Genomic DNA, 18,906 nt, shown 5'->3' with positions numbered 1-18,906 from the left:
ATAGCTCATGCCTGTAATCCCAGTACTTTGAGAAGTCAAGGCAGGATTGGTTGAGCCCAGTAGTTCAAGACCAAGCTAGGCAACATAGCGAGACCTCGTTTCCACAAAAATTAAAAAAAAGAATTAAGCCGGGCTTGGTGGCTCAGCCTGTAATTCCGCGCCTTTGGGAAGCTGAGGTGAGTGGATTGCCTGATCCCGCGGGTTCAAGACCCGCCTGGGCAGGCGAGACCTCATCTCTACAATAAATCAAAAAATTAGCCAGGCGTGGTAGCGCGTGCCTGTAGTTCCAGCTATGGAAGGCTGAGGCGGAATGATCACCGGAGCCCAGCAGGCGAGGATGCGGTGGCCAGGAGCAGCCACTGCACTCCAGTCTGGGTGACAGAGTGAGACTCCAACTCAAAAAAAAAAAAAAAAAAAAGAATTAGCCAGGTGTAGTGGTGCACACCTGTAGTCTCAGCTACTTGAGCGACTGAAGCCGCAGGATCGCCTGAGCCCGGGAGTTCAAGGCTGCGATGAGCTGTGAGTGTGCCTCTGCACTCCAGCCTGGGGACAGAGTAAGACCTCGACTCCCAAAAGAATACACACACACACACACACACACACACACACACACACACACACACACACATTCAGTTGTACAAATGTATAAATCATTCTGTTATCTGTCATTTCAGAGAATAAATGATGAATGTTTGGTGACTCCTCATAAAGAAAAATAACACATCAAAAATGACGAGCAGTTAGGAATCTGCCAAACCTTGTATTCCGAGACACTACAATAAAATGCAAACCAATCAAAGACAATATGGCTCCATGCTTGACACTAAAAGAGAAGTCTTGGTGAACTACAGTAATTAAAACCTTTGAAAAGAAGAAAAGGGAAGACTGAGACACCTGACAGTTCAGCAACATCTGAGTACAGGACAGCACTATGGCCAAGACCCGGGACTTTCTCAAGTCACATACTTCACACTACCTTACTCCCAAAGAAATACACTTGAAAAAACAATTAAGCAAAAAAGTCAACTTATAAAACATTTTTTTCTAACATAAATGTACTGAGACAAGTTTCACAAAATACTATCTTTTTAAAAAAGTAACTTTTAAAACATGGGAGTATTTTCTCAAACAGAAAGAAGTATCTGTCACTGTCAAAAATACCACAACAAATTTGTCTGCAGGACACAACCAAGAAAAAATTAATATTAAGCATAAACAAAAACATTCTTATTTAAAAAAAAAAAAAGGTGGCCGGACTGTCACTTTCTTTTTAAAAATAAGTACAAAATTTGACTTACTTGCTGAAAAAGGTAATAAAATATTACTAACAAAAATACTGAGATCTTAATGAGACCAAATTACCTAAATTATTAAATACCAACAAAGTATCTTATGCAGAGTAGGTACCTAGCATGTCATTCACTCATCACTAATTTAACTAAAAACAAAAGTCATGACTCATAATTATGTAAATCTATTAAAATTAAATCTAAATATTAAATCTAAATCCTATTAGGAACTTCTAATAGGATTTCTACTACTGAATATTACTAAAAATATTCCTTGTAATTTCCATATGTAGAGATCTAGCTTTTATCTGTAACTTATGTTAAGAATGTCTTAGGCTGCCGGGCTCGGTGGCTCAGCCTATAATCCCGAGCCTTTGGGAGGTTGAGGTGAATGGATTGCCTGAGCCCGTGGGTTCGAGACCTGCCTGAACAGCGAGACCTCATCTCTACAATAAATCAAAAATCAGTCGGGCGTGGTAGCGCATGCCCGTAATTCCGGCTACTCGGAAGGCTGAGGCGGAGGGATCGCCGGAGCCCAGCAGGCGAGGCTGCAGTGGCCGGGAGCGGCCACTGCACTCCAGTCTGGGTGACCGAGTGAGACGCCAACTCAAAAAAAAAAAAGAATGTCTTGGGCCAGGCTCAGTGGCTCACACCAGTAATTCTAGCACTTTGAGAGGCTAAGGGGGAGAACTGCTTGAGTCCAAGAATTCAAGACCAACCTAGACAATATAGCAAGATCTCTCATCTCTACAAAAAAAATAAATAAATCAAAAAATTAGCCAGGAATGGTAGCACGTACCTGTAGTCCCAAGCTACCTGGGAGGCTGAGGTGGAAGGATCGCTTGAGCCCAGGAAGTCAAGGCTGTGGAGATCTGTGATCAGGCCACTGCACTCCAGCCTAGGTGACAGACTGAGACCCTCAACTCAGAAGAGGAAAAAAAAAAGAATGCCTGAGAGAATAACTTACTACCCTAAAAGCTAGGAAAAAGGCAATATGGAGCAGTAAAATTATTTGTCTATAGTTAAATGATACAGTGGAGGCAGGACTACTAAAATATGCTTTCATTAGACCTGCCCATAGCATTTGAAATTTATTCCTTATGTTTATGCTTCCTTAAAATAATACACCAAATATAACTTTCAACTAGTAAACATTCAACCCCTATCTCAGTTTTTTGGGGTTTTCTTAAAATTGCTAACTTGTACTTTCATGTCTGTCTATAGACTGCTAACTTTTCTGATGTCCTCTTACATGCCTTATTTCCTTTCCCTGCCTACTCTCACCTGTTTTAAAATGATAAAACTAGCAAACTTTTTTAAAAAATAAAAGGTCCAAAAAAGAAGCAAAAATGCTATGCAAAAATAACTGGGGAGAGGAGGATGAGAAGGAAGGGGGCATGGCTCTTCTATGAAAGCAATCTCAAGCAGTTTATGAGACCCTTATATTCCAGAGTTGGTTTAACATCTGGGTAAGTGGAGTGCTACCACTTAGATTAGGGAAGACTGGATCCTAACCGCCTCACCTTCCCTAATAAGGCCAAGGTCACTTATTCAAACCACTATCTCAGATCAAGATGACAAAAGAGCACTTCTACCATTCCCACCACTGAGAAATTCCTAAATTTCTCATAACCCATTAAGGAAGCAACTTAACATCCTAGGTAAAGCCACCGTTCTCCTAACACAGCACTCATCAAGACACAACACGGCGCAAACGCTAAAAGGGGCCCTCTGTCCCCTGTCTAATTAAGCCCTGACTTCTCAACCACCTTACATGTAAGGCCTATCAAAGTCGGCCTTGTCATGCGCACAAAGCCCTTCTCCCACCAACTCAGACTAGGTCTTATATTCTATAAACACTCCTCGCACTCTGAGCCTTTTTGCTTTACGTTGTCTCTACTAAAATGACTTCCTAATCCCAACGGTCATCAAACTCCTCCTCGGGCATGTGATCTTTGCCTCCTCTGACTTAAGTACTACTTTATTAGTACCTCTCCTAACACATCACTTCCTAGTTTGTATCCTTCTCCCAAATCTTATTGGATTTCTGTCCTAAGCTGTTCCTTAAAAATACCTAAAGCAGCTTACAGAAATAGAGAGAAATATTTTGAGATAATGAATTTAACTGTTGGATCTCCTTCAGGATAGAGACAGAGCTGTACCTATGTTTATTAAATAAATTACATTCTTTCAGATACCTAAGAGATTTTGCAAGTTAAGGGTAATTTCAAAACACGCTTCTAAGAAATTATGTCCATTTACAAATATACTCACATGCATGTGTAGATCCCTTATACTTTTAAAATAACAAAGTAAAAAAAAGGAACAAAGAAAGGAACAAAAGTATAGTGGCTCTTTAAATATCAGTAAGATCCTCAAAAGGCTCACATGTAGCATCAACGGCAATATGAAGGATTTTCACATTTTACATAATTTAAGATCCACACTCTTCCTTTCTGTAGAGACCTAGGAGTCCCCAGTGGAGACAAAGAAATAAACCTCCCTCTTCCCACTGCCTGAAAGTGACTGGCAAGGGAAATCTGCTTAGCACGAAAGAAAAGAAGGCAAAGGTCTTGACCATCACGAATATAAAGAACCAATCCTAAAATATTAGTTCACATTCATTTGGATTTCTTTTCACTACTAATATATTTGGGACACATCTGCTTTGATTTCAGATATGGATAAACCCTACAAAAACATTCAAATGTTGAAAGTCCCACCTTAAGGTTATCATCACTTATCCTTCAGACCTTTAAGGCTGCGGCTATGGATAATAGATTTTTGAGGAAATTAGGTTTGGGTGTTTTCTTTTCCAAAAGAGAAAAGTAACATATGGTTTTGAGAGAGAAGACAGGAAAGTGAATACAAGCTCTTTTATAAATTGAGAAATCTTTTAACCCAGGGAATTCCATACTGGATCATTTTACAATGAAAATCACTATCCCTCTCATTTATTTCCTTCATTCATTACCAAATAACAGAAAAACATAACTTCCTACATGGTCCTGCTTCTTATCCAAACCACAGATTCCTTGTATACTCATCTTCCTTAAACGCCATTTATCAACCAGTGTTGAGGGCCAATCACTCCCAAAACAGTCTTCACTCACTTCCTGTCATTTCCTAGATGGTGGTGATCAGCTTACTCTACTAGGTCTAACTGCTGCCTTGTTGCTGCCCAGATGTTTTTCTTCTTTCACCCCATTTTTTTTTTCTTTTTTTTGAGTTGGAGTCTCACTCTGTCACCCAAACTGGAATGCAGTGGCCACTCCTGGCCACCGCAACCTCGACCTGCTGGCTCTGACGATCCTTCCACCTGAGCCTTCCGAGCAGCTGGAACTACAGGCGGGTGCTACCATGCCCGGCTGATTTTTGATTTATTGTAGAGATGAGGTCTCGCCAAGTTGCCCAGGCGGGTCTCGAACCCGCGGGCTCAGGCAATCCACTCACCTCAGCCTCCCAAAGCGCAGGATTACAGGCTGAGCCACTGAGCCCAGCTTTTCGCCCCATTTTGATTCTCCTGCCTGAAACATTCTCCTTCCCCCTAAAAACTTGTGAAAAGTCAGTTCAAATAACAGTGCTTTTCTGACCTACCTAAGGTCAAATCTCCATCTGTGAACTTTGTCATTTTGAAAATGGGAGTTCCAGTTACAATCTAAGAAACATTTTGTAGTGCTACATCAGAGAATTCACCTAACTCTAAATTTCTAATTATTTAATTTCATATTGCATGTTGTTACCCAGCCTTTACTTATATTGTCAAGTAATTTCCCCATGTGTGTTTGTCTTACACACTCCTTGAGGACAAGAACCATGTTTAATTATACACTGCCTAAACTATGACTAGATATAATAGTTACACCTAACCTAGTTCCTACTCAATAAATATAAACACTTGATTGGCAGGTGAGAGGAAGTAAGAGACTTTAATATACCAGGTACAGTAACATACAGTAGCCCCCCCCTTAAGACTGCCAGTGGATGCCTGAAACCAGAGTATCAAATCCTATATATAATTGTTTGTTCTTATATACACACAGCTGTGATAAAAGTTTAATTTATAAATTAGCCATAGTAACAGATTAACAATAATAATAATAATATAGAAGAATTATAGCAATATACTGCAATAAAAGTTATGTGAACGTGGTGTCCTGTCTCTCAGAGTATCTTATATTGTACTCCACTTATTTTCAGACAACTATTGACCACGGGGAACTGAAACCACAGAAAGTAAAACCAAGGACAAGGCAGGGGGATGACTGTATCTAGGAAGAATTGAATCTTAGTCGAATCTATCTAACAATTGCATCTAATGGCATAGGATGGCAAAGTATTTGGCAATGATTAAGTCCTTATCCCATATGTTTGTGTGTTTTTTCCTGCTACAAGTCTGAATTCACTTATTCACCAAACATTTCAGAACTTATGGGCTAGGCACAACTGCATGTACTGGGGCTACAACAGTAAACTGGATGGGTAGGATTCTTGCTCTTAGGGAGCGTATATTGAATATAAAAACAAGAAGAGTACCATCCCCACCCAAACTACAAAATCGAAACAAGAGTATTTTGAGAACACAATGAATTAAATTTTAAGCCAGGCAACTAGATTTGACACTGAAATGTCCACAAACAGGATGTGAAAACTTTTAGACTCTCAGAACTAGCCTCTGATAACCATTGTACAATGATATCAGATTCTATATTTTCCCTTCTAATTACTCCAACCTTTTTTACTCCCATTTAATACCCATTAGATAATCAACAGTTTACTGCTAATTCTGATCCCTGCCAAACTTTTTTCACAATTCCTCTCCCTCTGTATAATCCATTAACTTATTGGTTTACTAACAAGCAACTAGAATGACCACAAGTAAAAACAGATCACAGAAATTTTAGGCAAGTAATTAATTCAATGCTTAATAAATTTATAACTCTCTTAACACAAACAAGTTGCATTTCAGGAGTTAAGTGTTTATTCAACAGCTGAAACTACATGCTAAATAGCAGAACCAGTCAAATGCAGATAAAGCAGAAAGAATACTGATAAACTCCAATTTTGAAATAAATGGGGGTTTTGTTTTTTTCAGATAATTTTTACTGGTATAAGCATAAGTAAATACAAAATAAACATAAAATGTTTGCTAAAAGCAAGCAATAGCTAAGTATCATTTTGGCTCACAAGCAGCAAAAATTAAATCAAATCTCTATAAAGGGAGAAAACAGTGATATCACATAATCATCTATAAAAAACTTACTTAATTTTCTGTTTTTATTTTTTATGGTTTTATATATTTTTTGAGTCAGGGTCTCGCTCTGTCACACTGTCACCTGGGTTGGAGTACAGTAGCACAATCATAGCTCACCGCAGCCTTGATCTCCTGGGCTCAGGGGTTCCTCCTTCCTCAGCTAGGACTACAAGTATGCACCACCACATCTGGCTAATTGATTTTATGTAGAGACGAAGTCTCACTATGTTCACTATGACTGAAAACTCCTAGGCTCAAGCAATCCTTCCCCCTCGGCCTCCCAAAATGCCAGAATTACAGGCATGAACTATTGAGTCCAGCATTCTTTCTGTTTTTAAAAGGCAAGTTCTTGTCTTTTCTTATGCCAATATTAACAATATATTTTCTTCGTTATGCACATTTTTGCTATCTATTATCTGTGAGGCACTGAAATAGGTTTTGGATATACTGTAGCACACCAAACATTCCCATTCCTATTCGTGAAGCTTAAAATCATCAGATAATCACCCAAACAAACCCAAAAACTAATTACTAATTGTAGTAAGCATTTTAAAAGAAAAGAATAAGGTGTTATTCAAAGTTTTAACTGAGAACCTAAGTTTAAATTCTATGTCAGAGAAGCCCTCTCAAAAAGGAACCATTTAGCTTTAAAAAGGAATGGAAGGAAGAACACCTACGGAATATCCCTGCAAAGGCCTGGAGGAAGAAGCATGAACAGCAAGGCAAGAAACTTCCTGAAAGGCCAAGTATAAGACCACAGAAAGTGGGGGAAAAAGTAGCACGATAAAGCCAGGAGTAAGCAGACAGAGGTAATTACCTTAAAATAAATGGCAGGGCTCAAAGGGGCTTTGGGCAAGTGAGTTACCTGAACAGATTTCCATGTTAAAAATATCATTCTGCTGTAGTTTCAGCTACTTGGAAGGCCGAAGCAGAAGGATCGCCTGAGCCCAGCAGGTTGAGCCTGCAGAGGCTGTGAGCATGCCACTGTACTCCAAACTCCAACCTGGATGACAGAGTGAGACTCCAACTCAAAAAAAAAAGAGTATCATTCTGACTGCAAGACATAATATTAGAGTACAGCAAGATGTATGCAGAAGACTCAGTGAAGAAGTTACCGCATGCAACACTTTAAGTGAGAGCTAATGTGATCTTACACTAAAGTAATGCCAGTAGACAAGGAAAACAAAGATGAACTGAAGACATATTTTAAAGTAGCGATCAGGATGTAAAGGGTGAGGAAAAGGAGCTACCAAGGATGACTCTCAGGTTTCCAAACTGAAGAACTACAATTAGAAATAACCATTATCGGCTGGGTTCAATGGCTCAGCCTGTTAATTCCAGCATTCTGAGAGGCTGAGGCTAATGGATTACCTGAGCTCGTGGGTTCGAGACCAGCCCGGGCAACTTGGCAAGACCTTGTCTCTACAACAGATTAAAAAAAAATAGCCAGGCATGGTAGCATGCGCCTGTAGTTCTGGCTACTTGGAAAGCTGAGGTGGAAGGATCGCAGGCCAATGCTGGCCAGTAGTGTGCCACTGCACTCCAGCCTAGGGGATGGAGTGAGACTCTGACTCAAAAAAAAAAAAAAAAAGAAAAGAAATGACAGTTATCAAAGTAAGGACAATTAAAGAAGGAAACTTGAGGGGCTGTAATCAAGGTTTAAGTTTATGACCTGTTGAAACTGAGAAGCCTAAAAGAATGCAAGCAGAGATGCTGAAGGCAGATGATTATACCAGTCTAAAGCTACGAAGGGAAGTCCACTCATACTCACTCAGGAGTTGGTAGCATACAGACTGTCTTTACAGCTGTGAGTTGAAAAGGTAGCAAATGTAAGAGGAGTCAGAAAAACCAAGGAAATTAACACAGAGTTTGAGAGAAGAGAAGAATGTGAGAGACTGAAAAGAAGCCAGAAAGGTGGGGAAAAAAATGAAAGATTATCACAGAAACCAAAAGGGAGTATTTCAAGGAGGGCAAACAACGGTCAACCAGGTCTAAGGGCACTAAAAGGTCAAGTAAGACTTCCTGGTCAAATGGACTAGCAAAGAAATGGGGAGGGATGAGGAACAGCTTTTGAATATGTGTGAGACTACTAAAAAAGTCAACCCAGAAGATAAAAGTCATTATAAGTAATGTTTTAATAGTATAAATATACTTTAAAATTTTTCCTCCCTCATGTAGCTGTTTAAAATAAGCCATCAATGCATATTCTTACCATGACATAGTCAATCTTAACAGTGACAAGACAAAAGTCAACCACTAAGGTTCTAATACTACAGCACAAGTCATGCTTAAAACAGTTTCATATGTTTCAATTAATCTTTCTACACAAGAAGTAAATCTGTTTTGCAGTTCTCAAGCCAATGTTACAAACACTGAATCTAAAGTATTAAAAAATTAAAACGGTTTTCCTGAAAATTTCCACAAATGTTTCAAAAGAAAAAACATGTCCACATTAACATTTAACATTTGAATGTCTACTGCATTCCAGTCACAGCACTGTGATGACTTTACCCACTCTGTTCTCACCAACAGCTTATGTGGAATGTTGGAATGTTCCATGGCACCATTCATGCTAATAGGCAAAGCAATAAAGCCCACCTTTTTTTAGGTTTTCAATCACTCTTAAAAATTCTTTATGAGCATCAGCCTTCCTGTTGGCTTTATAGGTAATAGAAATGACAACAGATTTTGGATTGGAAAATGGCTTTGAATCCTAGCTGTGCTTTAATGCTGTGCTTGTAACCTTAGACAACTCACCAAGTCACTCAAAAAAACTCAGCAAGTTTGAGTCTATTCGCCAATAAAATAGAAAAACAATTCACAAGGTTACTGAGTGGTTAAATATAATAACAAATATGAACTAAATCCAATACTAAATGTTCTTAATTACTTCTATGAGTTGAAATACTGAGTTACATACTATTTTCATTTCTAATGAATATATACCAAACCATTCTACTCTTAAAACTTATGTACTCGTTATAGATATCTTGGGAGCAATGACTTTCTTAAACTTAGTATCATTTAATAATGTAGTATTCTATCACTGAAATAGATAGGAAATATGCGCATCTATTTTTTCACTCCTCTAAAAACCCTACTAAACCCACATAAATTGAGAGGCAGATGAAAAAACAATAGCAACAAAATTTGGAAGGTGGAAAGCAGATGGTTGAGTGACAAATGACTTAGCAAACACTAGAAAATCAAATCTTTAGCAAACAGTGGAGAAAGCCAAGAACAAACCCAATTTAAACTGCAAAATCCCCAGAAGACTCAGAAATTGGCAGTACCACATCCATATGAAGTAGGATGTGTGGGGGGTGGGGTGCTAAACTAAGAAAGATTATTTAGAAGTCTGTTTAAGAAGCAGTCAGTCCACAGATCCCAAATGACCCTCCCCACTCCCAACAAAAAACTGTGTAGAGAAAATAAAACACGAGATCACAAGACTAAGGAAATCAGGCACAGTAGACTGCAGAGAACATACTGAGAAGGAGGTTGAGTGAAGAAGCATATTTGGGGATCCCCAAGACCTTCTTATTCTCCCTCACCACCACCCTCCAACCCAGAATGCTTACAGACTCTCCAATTCCAGGCAACAAATCAGAAGAGCCTTCTTATAGGAATCTAACCAGCCAGGAGAAAACACAAGAAGACACTGACATCAGAAGTCCCCTAACCAAACAGCCTGACAAGGTTATCCAACAGTGATGCTAACAGCTGACAAGGCTCACTGAGAATTTCTAATCAGCATTTTAATTCCCTATTCTTACACATGAATACCAACCATATCAGGAAAGGTTATAACATGAAAGATAAAGACCAAAACAAATAAAAAGAAAGAAAATAAAACCTGGAGGAAACAAATCACACAGAAAGAAAAAAGCTTTTTGAAAAACCTGACATTCCAGCCTAGGCAATATGGTGAGACATTGTCTCTCAAAAAAAAAAAAAAAAAAATCAGAAAAATAAACCAGGTGTGTGTGGTGGCATACACCTATAGTCCCAGCTACTCAGGAAGCTGAAGTAGAAGGATCACCTGAGACCAGAAGGTCAAGGCTACAGTGAGCTGTTATCATGCCACTGCACTCCAGCCTGGGCTAGTGTGAGATCCTGACTCAAAAAAAAAAAAAAAAAAAAATCCTAACATTGATATATTTACACTGCTAAGATAAAGCATTATCATTATGAAATCAGAAGAGTATACAATTAAATAGCCTTAAAAAAGTCCTTGGAAATCAAATATATGATGAGCAAAGTAAAAACAATAGAATTAGAGCAGAAACAAAGACAAAAAATAGTTAATAAAGTATGAGAAAATGAGAAGACTAGTCAAAGTCCATTATCCAAATAAGAGGAGTTTGGGAAAGAAAGAGAAAATGGAAATAACCAACAACCTCATTCAAGAGAACGTCCCTTAGCTGGGTTCAAAGGCTCACATCTCTATTCTGGAAAGCTAAAGCAAGAACATCGCTTGCAGCTAGGAGTTCAAGACCAGTCTGGGCAACACAGTGAGACTCCATCTCAGAATTTAAAAAAAAAAGGAAAAAGTCCCAGAATTGAAAGTTGTTTCCAGAAAGGGTATACCAAGTATTCAGCACCATGGATGAAAACAGACCTACACAAAGACCTATCACTATAAAATTCCAGAATTGCAAGCTTAAAACCTTATAAAGCTTTCACAGACCTTAAAAGTAAGGGGAAGGAGAAGAACAGAAGGAAAAACAAAACACACAGGTTACATATGATATATGACAAATCAAGATGGCTTCAGATTTCTCAAAAGCAATATGGATGCTAGAAAGCAATGGTACTAAGTTTTAAGAGAACATATTTCCCGACCTGGTATTCTTTGCCTAATCAAAGAATCAAACAAGTGTCAGGATAAACTAAAGTCATTTTAAAACACCAAATAAGCCAAAATGAAGACAACACTGGGTCTCTAGAAAATGGAGATCCAACACAGGAGGAAATGAAGGAAATCCCCAGAAAACAGTTGTGTACCAAGCCTAAGAGAGCAACCAATCCAGAACTGAAGCCAGAGGAATATAATAGAGACATCTTGAAGAAGACAAAACTGCTAATAATAACTGATATCAGAACATCTTAAGAGACATCTGATGAAAATGAGAATTAGTGATTAAGAGAAAAGCAGAGAGAAAAAAAGATAATGAACTCCAGCCAGATTACCCTACAGTGAAGCTAACAATCAACAACAAGCCACAGTGAAAACTTTGAATCAGTGCTTCACTCCTCTTAAACTTACATGCAGACAACCAAGACTTACCAGACATCTAAGAAAAGACTCTATCAAGAAAGGTAGAGCCTAAAGCACTCAAAGAAGGAAGGGAGTGAACAAGGGAGGGGAGGGAGGGAACGTGAAAGAAACAGACCATGCTGACAGATGAAAACATGGGAGGAGCAGAGAACCCAACTAATATTTCTATAATGCTATATAGCTGGGGATGGGGTAGGAGCAGGGAAGCAGCCACAGGACATTGTACAGGACAGGAAAATTCATTACATTTTACAAGAATATTGAAAAAATCAATAGTGATATAATCATAACTACTGGGAGGAATAGGTAATGGGAAGAAGGGGGACAAGGTGAGTAGGTGGTAATGACAGAAATAAATCTTCATTTTCTATCTGGGAAGTCAATAAAGACAAAACAAATGCAAGGAGCATTTTACTTAATAAACACTTACATAGGGCATGTGAGCTAGGCAAAGTTCTAAGGGCTTTCCAAATATACTTACTTCTTAAAACAACACAATGAGGAAGATACTATTATCCCCATTTTTTTAAAATAAAGAAACGGAGTCATAGAGACATTAAGTAGCCCAAAGTCACATTATACTAGTAAATGACAGAAGATAAATCAAACCTAAGCAATCTCATTCAAGTTAACACCTCTAACCATCCAGCTATACCACGTATCTAGCAGTAACAGAAGCATGTGATTTCAAGACTAGGAGATAAATATCACTAGGAGATAATAATCAATCTAAAAAAGTGAAAGTGATTGCTTCTAGGAAAGGAAAACTGGAAAGCAAGAGGGCAGGAAGCTATGTATTTATTTATTTATTTAACCATGTAAGTTATCTGACTCTGTAAACTGCACATGTACATATCTTAAATAAAAAATAAAAACTCAGAAAGTTGTAATTTGACATCTTATATTAATAAAGTATCTTAACAGATGCTACTAGACTCTAAAGTAGGCAAAATGAGTATTACTGCTATTTTATAGATGAGAAAACACTCATTCCTGTTAAACAAATATTTGAGGACCCACTATAAAACAGGCACTGTATTCAGAAAATAGACCAATGCAACTCAAAGAATGTTGAAGAAAGGTATAAAAAAGCAAGTCTTTTTATTCATTCCTTTTCAATTTGCTGCATAAATTATATGATCCTGTATCTCTCACAGTTGTGCTTGAGAGACAACACAAACTTTGAATCATGACAGAAAAATCAGAGAAAGTTCTGCTCATTAAGCCAAAAAATACTTAGTCCTTGCCCTTGAGGAAATACCAGTCTTGAAGGAAAGATCAGTAAGCATAATTATAATTCCATGTGTATAGTGCTTAGAGGAACATTAAAACTGCTAAGGAAACAACATCCCCTGGGCGAGGTGAATGCTTCCATGAGAACGTCTTGAAGGATGAATAGAAGTTTGACCCCCTTCAAAGAGGCTGTACTAAAAAAATCACAAAACATAAAAGACATTTCAGTGTGAAATGCCTGTATCTTCCCATTCTTGTAAATAGAAAGTCTGTTGAAGGCTAAGACATTAAGACCTTTTTAATAAGAATGTCTTCTTTTTAAACAAGACACATACTCTGCATGCCTTGATCCATGTTTCTCATCTATTTAGTCTCTCCCAGGGGCCAACTGAAGGCATTTTTCACAAGTCTAAGCATTTTACAATCTAAAGTGTTAGAGTATTATTTCAAAAGATGGTTAATAAATAACCACCGTGCCTGCCACCAAAAAGTTATACTGTTAACATAATTCCTGAGTCATAACTTTGAAATTATAGTGTTCCCCTTTCTCCCATGAGAGAGCCCAGAAGATGAAAGTGACACAGAAGTTAACATGGGAAGAAAGGTTAAAAAGGATTTTAAATCATATCACTTTTTCTCTTCCAAGGCTAAATTTATATGCAACAGCATTTCTCTTTCCAAATTACAGTGATAAAATACTCTTATCACTGTGATATACAGTGATAAAAGATTATATAGAGATATAGATATACACATAAATAAGTACATAGATACATAGTCTGACCTTGCAAGCTATTTTAGGGGTGAAACATTTTGATTTTACAGAATTTGAAAGATACCTCTGAAACAAAAATTTTCCAGTTTTGATGACTTAACTTTGATGTTACTAACAAAGGCTCAAATATGTAGTAAATTTGAAACAGGTATAGTGCAAAAACAACTCAAGTTACTGCAGACAAATATTTCATATTTCTCAGTATCTCATCTTGTCTCTTTCTAGAATTCCACACGTTTCTACATAATGTGCTATTTATTAACCCTTATCTCAATTACTATCTGGAAAAGTTAACTTTGTACTAGTATCTTAAACTGGGATCCCATTCTTATAGTTAAAAACCTAGTTGAAAGCAGCACTATCTGGACTCTGTTTGAAACAAGTTGTGGAAAGCCCTACCATGTTTTACCAACAGGAGGATAAAAAAAAGGATAGTCATGCCAGAAGACCACAAATGGTAATTAACAAAATCATGGCAGGTTTGAATTCAAAATGTGTGGTTTTCATTTGTATATTTCACAGTCCTTTATTTCTCTAAATTTGGCCTCCACATAATGTCGCTGTCTTTGTAGGGGCTTCACTCAGATCACAACCTTTTGATTTAGAAAACATTAATATTCATGGTAAATAACTTTAAAATTACAGGTGAGTATTAGCAAGATAAAATTAAAGGTTTAATAGTAATAATGGAACAATTAAGGAAACTACCTCCTAGAAGAAATCTATCCTTTTAAAGTACAGTTTTGTACACAGAATACAGAATACATTTGGTTAGGTAACAATAGACTATTAGAAAACAAAAAAAATCTTGAAAGACAAGATTTTTTTTTTCTTTACCACCCCCGACAAGATTTTAACTTACTAATTAATCACGTCTTTACCTTGTATTTTTTTAAACAACTAAAGAAATAATGAAAACCTCACTGAAACATTTGCTGGTTTTTCTAAATTATAATTCTTTTGCAATATGCTAATTTTTTCCAAAGTAAAAACCACAAATATACAGATAAAATATAAATGTTTTCACTGGTTTGGTGAAAGTCCAATCACAAAATCTCCAACTAATACTAAAATAATACTAAAGTATCTTGCATGCTTATTCAAAATTCCACAGTGAAAATGAATAGTTTTTTCATAGCGCCTATGATATCATATTGATCAAGGTTAGTCACAGACTGGCAAATTTGTGAAAATACTCCTTTAAAAATCAACTAGGTTTTAAAGCGATGAAGAGATGAAAGTTTCACAACTCTTCTTGCCAGTCAGCTTCAAAGACACAATTTAATTCTCTAAGCGTGATTAGTGCATTATTTCCAATCTAATTGAGAAAACACTAGTTTAGTAATATATTTTAGGTATTATGTATTTTTGGGGGGGTAAGAAAAGAAAACAGGGGGAATGGATCAGCAGAATGAGGTCTTATTTTCATGCCTTTATATACTCAAACCCCTAAGACTTACTTTCTTTACTCCTTAAAATGGCTACCACCTTGATCTACCATGCAAAAGAAAAAACAGCATACTAAAATTTAAGATAAATCTGGTTATTTTGACAGTGCATGTCCTTCTCCCCTGCAAAACACTGTTTAAAATTCCCAGCCCCTTACTGTTCAGATAAAATGACCATTAAATAAGTACGCAAAAATTGATCAATTTGCAGTATGAGAGTAACCTATATAACTCAGATTAGGTCATCTTTCCTTCAGTGTCTGAACAGTTAAAGCAGGTTAACAGTATCTTTCATAGACTAAGCTCAAACAGAGTAGAGCTGGAAAAGGGCCGTCTAGGAAAGGAGAACAAATGAGGGAACCGCAACTCCCCAAGAGATGATCATAAAGATTTCAGTAACTCAAAGGAATAGATTAAATATTATCTAGGTTAGCAAAAATTAGGCTTTTCATAATTAATCTTTCTAAAAAGCATTTTATAAATAAACCCAATGCCCCCAAACCTATTTCTAATGTGAACATATGCTCAATAACTATTCTGAAAATAGTTTCCATACTGCTTATATTATTTCCTACCCACTCTGAAATCATTCTGTAACACTCTTACTCTAGAAAACTTACCATGAAAACGCACTTTTCACAGACAAAAATGAAATCAATATTTAACACTGAAGGCTAATGTTGTGCACACACAGCTCTCAAACAGATTACTTCCAACGTGTTGACTGCAGAAATATGGCAATGATCTTACCTCTCATCCTCTCCATCCACCAGGGGTGTCGTCAGCGGTAGCACCTTCAACGGGAAAAGAGAAGCAGAGGCTGCTAGGCTGCTGCTACTCCCATCTGAAACTGCTGACATTCCCCCACTGTCACCACTGATAGTCTGAGGTAAGCCAACTAAGGAGGGCTCCGCTGGGCGCCTGGCATCTTCAATTTGGCTTCCGATCGCCTGAGCTAATGATTGTGCAGAGAACTGAGCAGAACTTAGTGGTATCTGTTGTCCCAAAGGCAAATTTATATTAGTTGCTATCAAGGGAGGTTGACTAACACTCTGAACCAAATTACCATTTTGGGTGGCTGGGGTTTGTGCTATATTCTGTGGTGGAACCAAGTTTGTTGGGGCAGAAGGCATTCCAGAAGGACCAGCTGAACTAACCTGATTTGTAACAGAAATACTACTGGCAGAGGGCACAGGACTGACTGCAGGCAACTGCTGCGAAACAATTCCTGGAGCTACTGGCTCTACTCCTTGCGGCTGGGGAGGCACAGTTAACAAGGTACTTTGGGGTGCAATAACCAATTGTTGAGGAAGGCTCGAAGCGCTAGTTTGAACTCCCTGATGAATGATCCCAGTTTGCGTCGGTGGAACTACTTGGGAAGATGGAGGAGCACCTTGCTGAATGACTGAAGGTGGAACCTGGGAACAGGGCTGCTGCACCCCAGTAGGTATGTTTGTCTGCTGACCGATATTTGCAATTGGACTGCCAGTGGGTACAGCGGACACTGCTGTCTGAGCCTGGCCAACAGGCTGGCCAGAGGTCCCAGCAGGTTGGGCCGGGACCACCATGGGCTGCACTGGCAGCTGGATACCCTGTGGCTGAGCCACAGGAATCACAGTTGTCCCTGCTCCCACTCCTGCAGAACTGGGCTGTCCAGAGGACACTGCTGTTTGAAGAGCCAGCTGCTGCTGTACATACTCTGAGGCAGGATTTTGAGTCACCGGTTTACCATGGCCTGGTGCCATCTGTGTAGAAACCATTGGCTGCTGCTGTCCGTAAGGTAACTGTTGGGGTGGTGCCCCTGGAAGGGGGGTGTGCACTGGAGGAGCCGTCTGAGAATATGGCAGCTGGGGCTGAGCCAAACTGGAAGCGGAAGGCTGCTGACCTAAAGCTGAAGTTACACCAACCACGTTTACAGGCGGTGGCTGAATACCCGCCGCAGAACTGATGGCAGCTTGCAAAGGTCCTGGTTGAAGACCCGGCTTCTGCTGATAGCTCAGTTCTTGAGACTGTAAAGGTACTTGCGAGATCTGTGACTGAGAAATACTCTGTGGCATGCTAACTGCCAGAACACCCTGTGGACCCGTGGCACTGAAATCCATCTGCTGAAGGGCCACACCTTGAGGAGCTGGTGGTGGCGGCTGTTGCTGCGGCTGCACCACCATGGCAGGAGCTCCCATCTCCCCACTTCCCACACTCTCTGTGTAGTGACTCAGTGTGCTGACACTACTGCTCACAGAACTGCCACTAGTGCTCTCCCTCTCAGAAGTCGTTTCTACTGGGTTCTGTTTCACAGTCTCCACCACTTTATTGATCATGACACCTTCCGTAGCAGGTGCAGCACTTTCTTTTTCATAGAACTCAGTGCAAGTCCATCTACCTTTTTTAAAGGGCTCAGAACTAGAGTCTAACTTCACAACTCTGAACCTCGAGGTGTTAACTGTTGGTTGTTGCTGTGGACCAGCAACGGATCCTGCAGTCATCCCTGCAGCTGCATGAGGGACACTGTTAGCAGCAGAGGAAGAAATAGTATCATTGCCCATGCCACTCAAAATATTCACATTAACACCGCTGGCAACTCCAGGCCCAGCACTCACACCAGCAGCACTAGGAATATTGCTTGTACTTATGTTAGCATTACCAAGCATGCTGCTTGTCACGTTGGGATTAAAACTACCCACAGCAGTAACGTTAACATTATTCACTGTATTAGTGCCAGTAACAGAATTGATACCTATACCGCCTGTAGTACTTGGAGCACTTGGAACACGGATATTAGTCATTACAGATGCAGGTGGGCCACCGGATGATACAGCAGAAGCTGGCGCAACTGGTAGAACGCTGTCAGCGCTTCCAGTAGAAGAGAGTTTTCTGGACACTGGGCTTGAGGGTGGTGCTCCAGGAAGGGACGCGCTGGCCACAGCAGCATGAGATGGATGGTGGTGCCCATGCTGGAGGTGGTGCCCATGATGACTGTGATGGTGGTGATGGAGGTGGTGTGGATGAGCGTTCCCATTGATCACAACATTCTGCTGTGGAAGGTGAGGCAGATGGGGCTGAGGAAGGTGGGGCTGGTTGGGAGAGACTGCCCCAGGTGTCTCGGCTTCCTGGAAGTTATTGAGAGTCTCCTCAGAGGAGCTGCGTTCAGGCTCCCCTAAGTCAGTAGCCCTGGAAAGGGACACATCCAGGATCTCCGAAGAAGAGAGATCTTCCGTGTGCGATTCATCCAGATCGTCGTAGCTCTCCGTGTCTTCGGCTATACTGTTGTTGGAGCTGATGCTGGCGGAGATCTGAGCCGGAGTCACGCTGGTTATCTGGAAGCCACTTTTCTTCTTCATCTGAGTTCCGCCTGGCGCCAGAGGCTGTGCCTGCAGCTGAGCCTGCGAAAGGAGGTTCAGGCTTTGTGGAGGCGGGGGCTGTGGTCCCGACGTAGAAGATGCGGCAGGAGGCGGCGGCTGGAGCAGCGACGGAGGCGGAAAATCCTCGGAAGATGTGGCACTGCTCCCGACGCCCGTACCTGCTGCACTGAGAGCCGAGGCGCTGCCACTACCGCTGCCCCTTCGAGGGAACACTGCCGGGTGCGCCATCTTCCTAGCACTAATGTCTGCGGCGGCGGCGGCGGCGGC

General features: G+C 39.8%; 1 protein-coding gene across 4 annotated transcripts in view; it reads right to left on the bottom strand.

Annotated features, from left to right (window-relative positions):
• Window positions 1-18,900, bottom strand: part of TSC22D1 (TSC22 domain family member 1) — a 140,719-nt gene extending 121,819 nt beyond the window's left edge. For 2 of the 4 annotated variants that reach the window (XR_002481992.1, XM_021712654.1), the window contains exon 1: window positions 16,031-18,900. Coding sequence is in view for 3 of the 4 variants with exons in the window: in XM_021712654.1 (XP_021568329.1) it covers window positions 16,031-18,867 (2,837 nt within the window). In the remaining variant the exon portion in view is untranslated. The remainder of the gene's footprint in view (window positions 1-16,030) is intronic. The other 2 variants (XM_008058658.2, XM_008058657.2) reach the window with 2 other exon arrangements.
• Between the last annotated feature and the right edge of the window lie 6 nt (window positions 18,901-18,906).

The sequence above is a fragment of the Carlito syrichta genome, unplaced genomic scaffold, assembly GCF_000164805.1.
Source record: "Carlito syrichta isolate Samal-C Ts95f unplaced genomic scaffold, Tarsius_syrichta-2.0.1 Scaffold303565, whole genome shotgun sequence".
Lineage (NCBI taxonomy): Eukaryota > Metazoa > Chordata > Mammalia > Primates > Tarsiidae > Carlito > Carlito syrichta.
The sequence above is the reverse complement of the archived record's forward strand: the minus strand, read 5'-3'. Positions and strand labels throughout refer to the sequence as shown.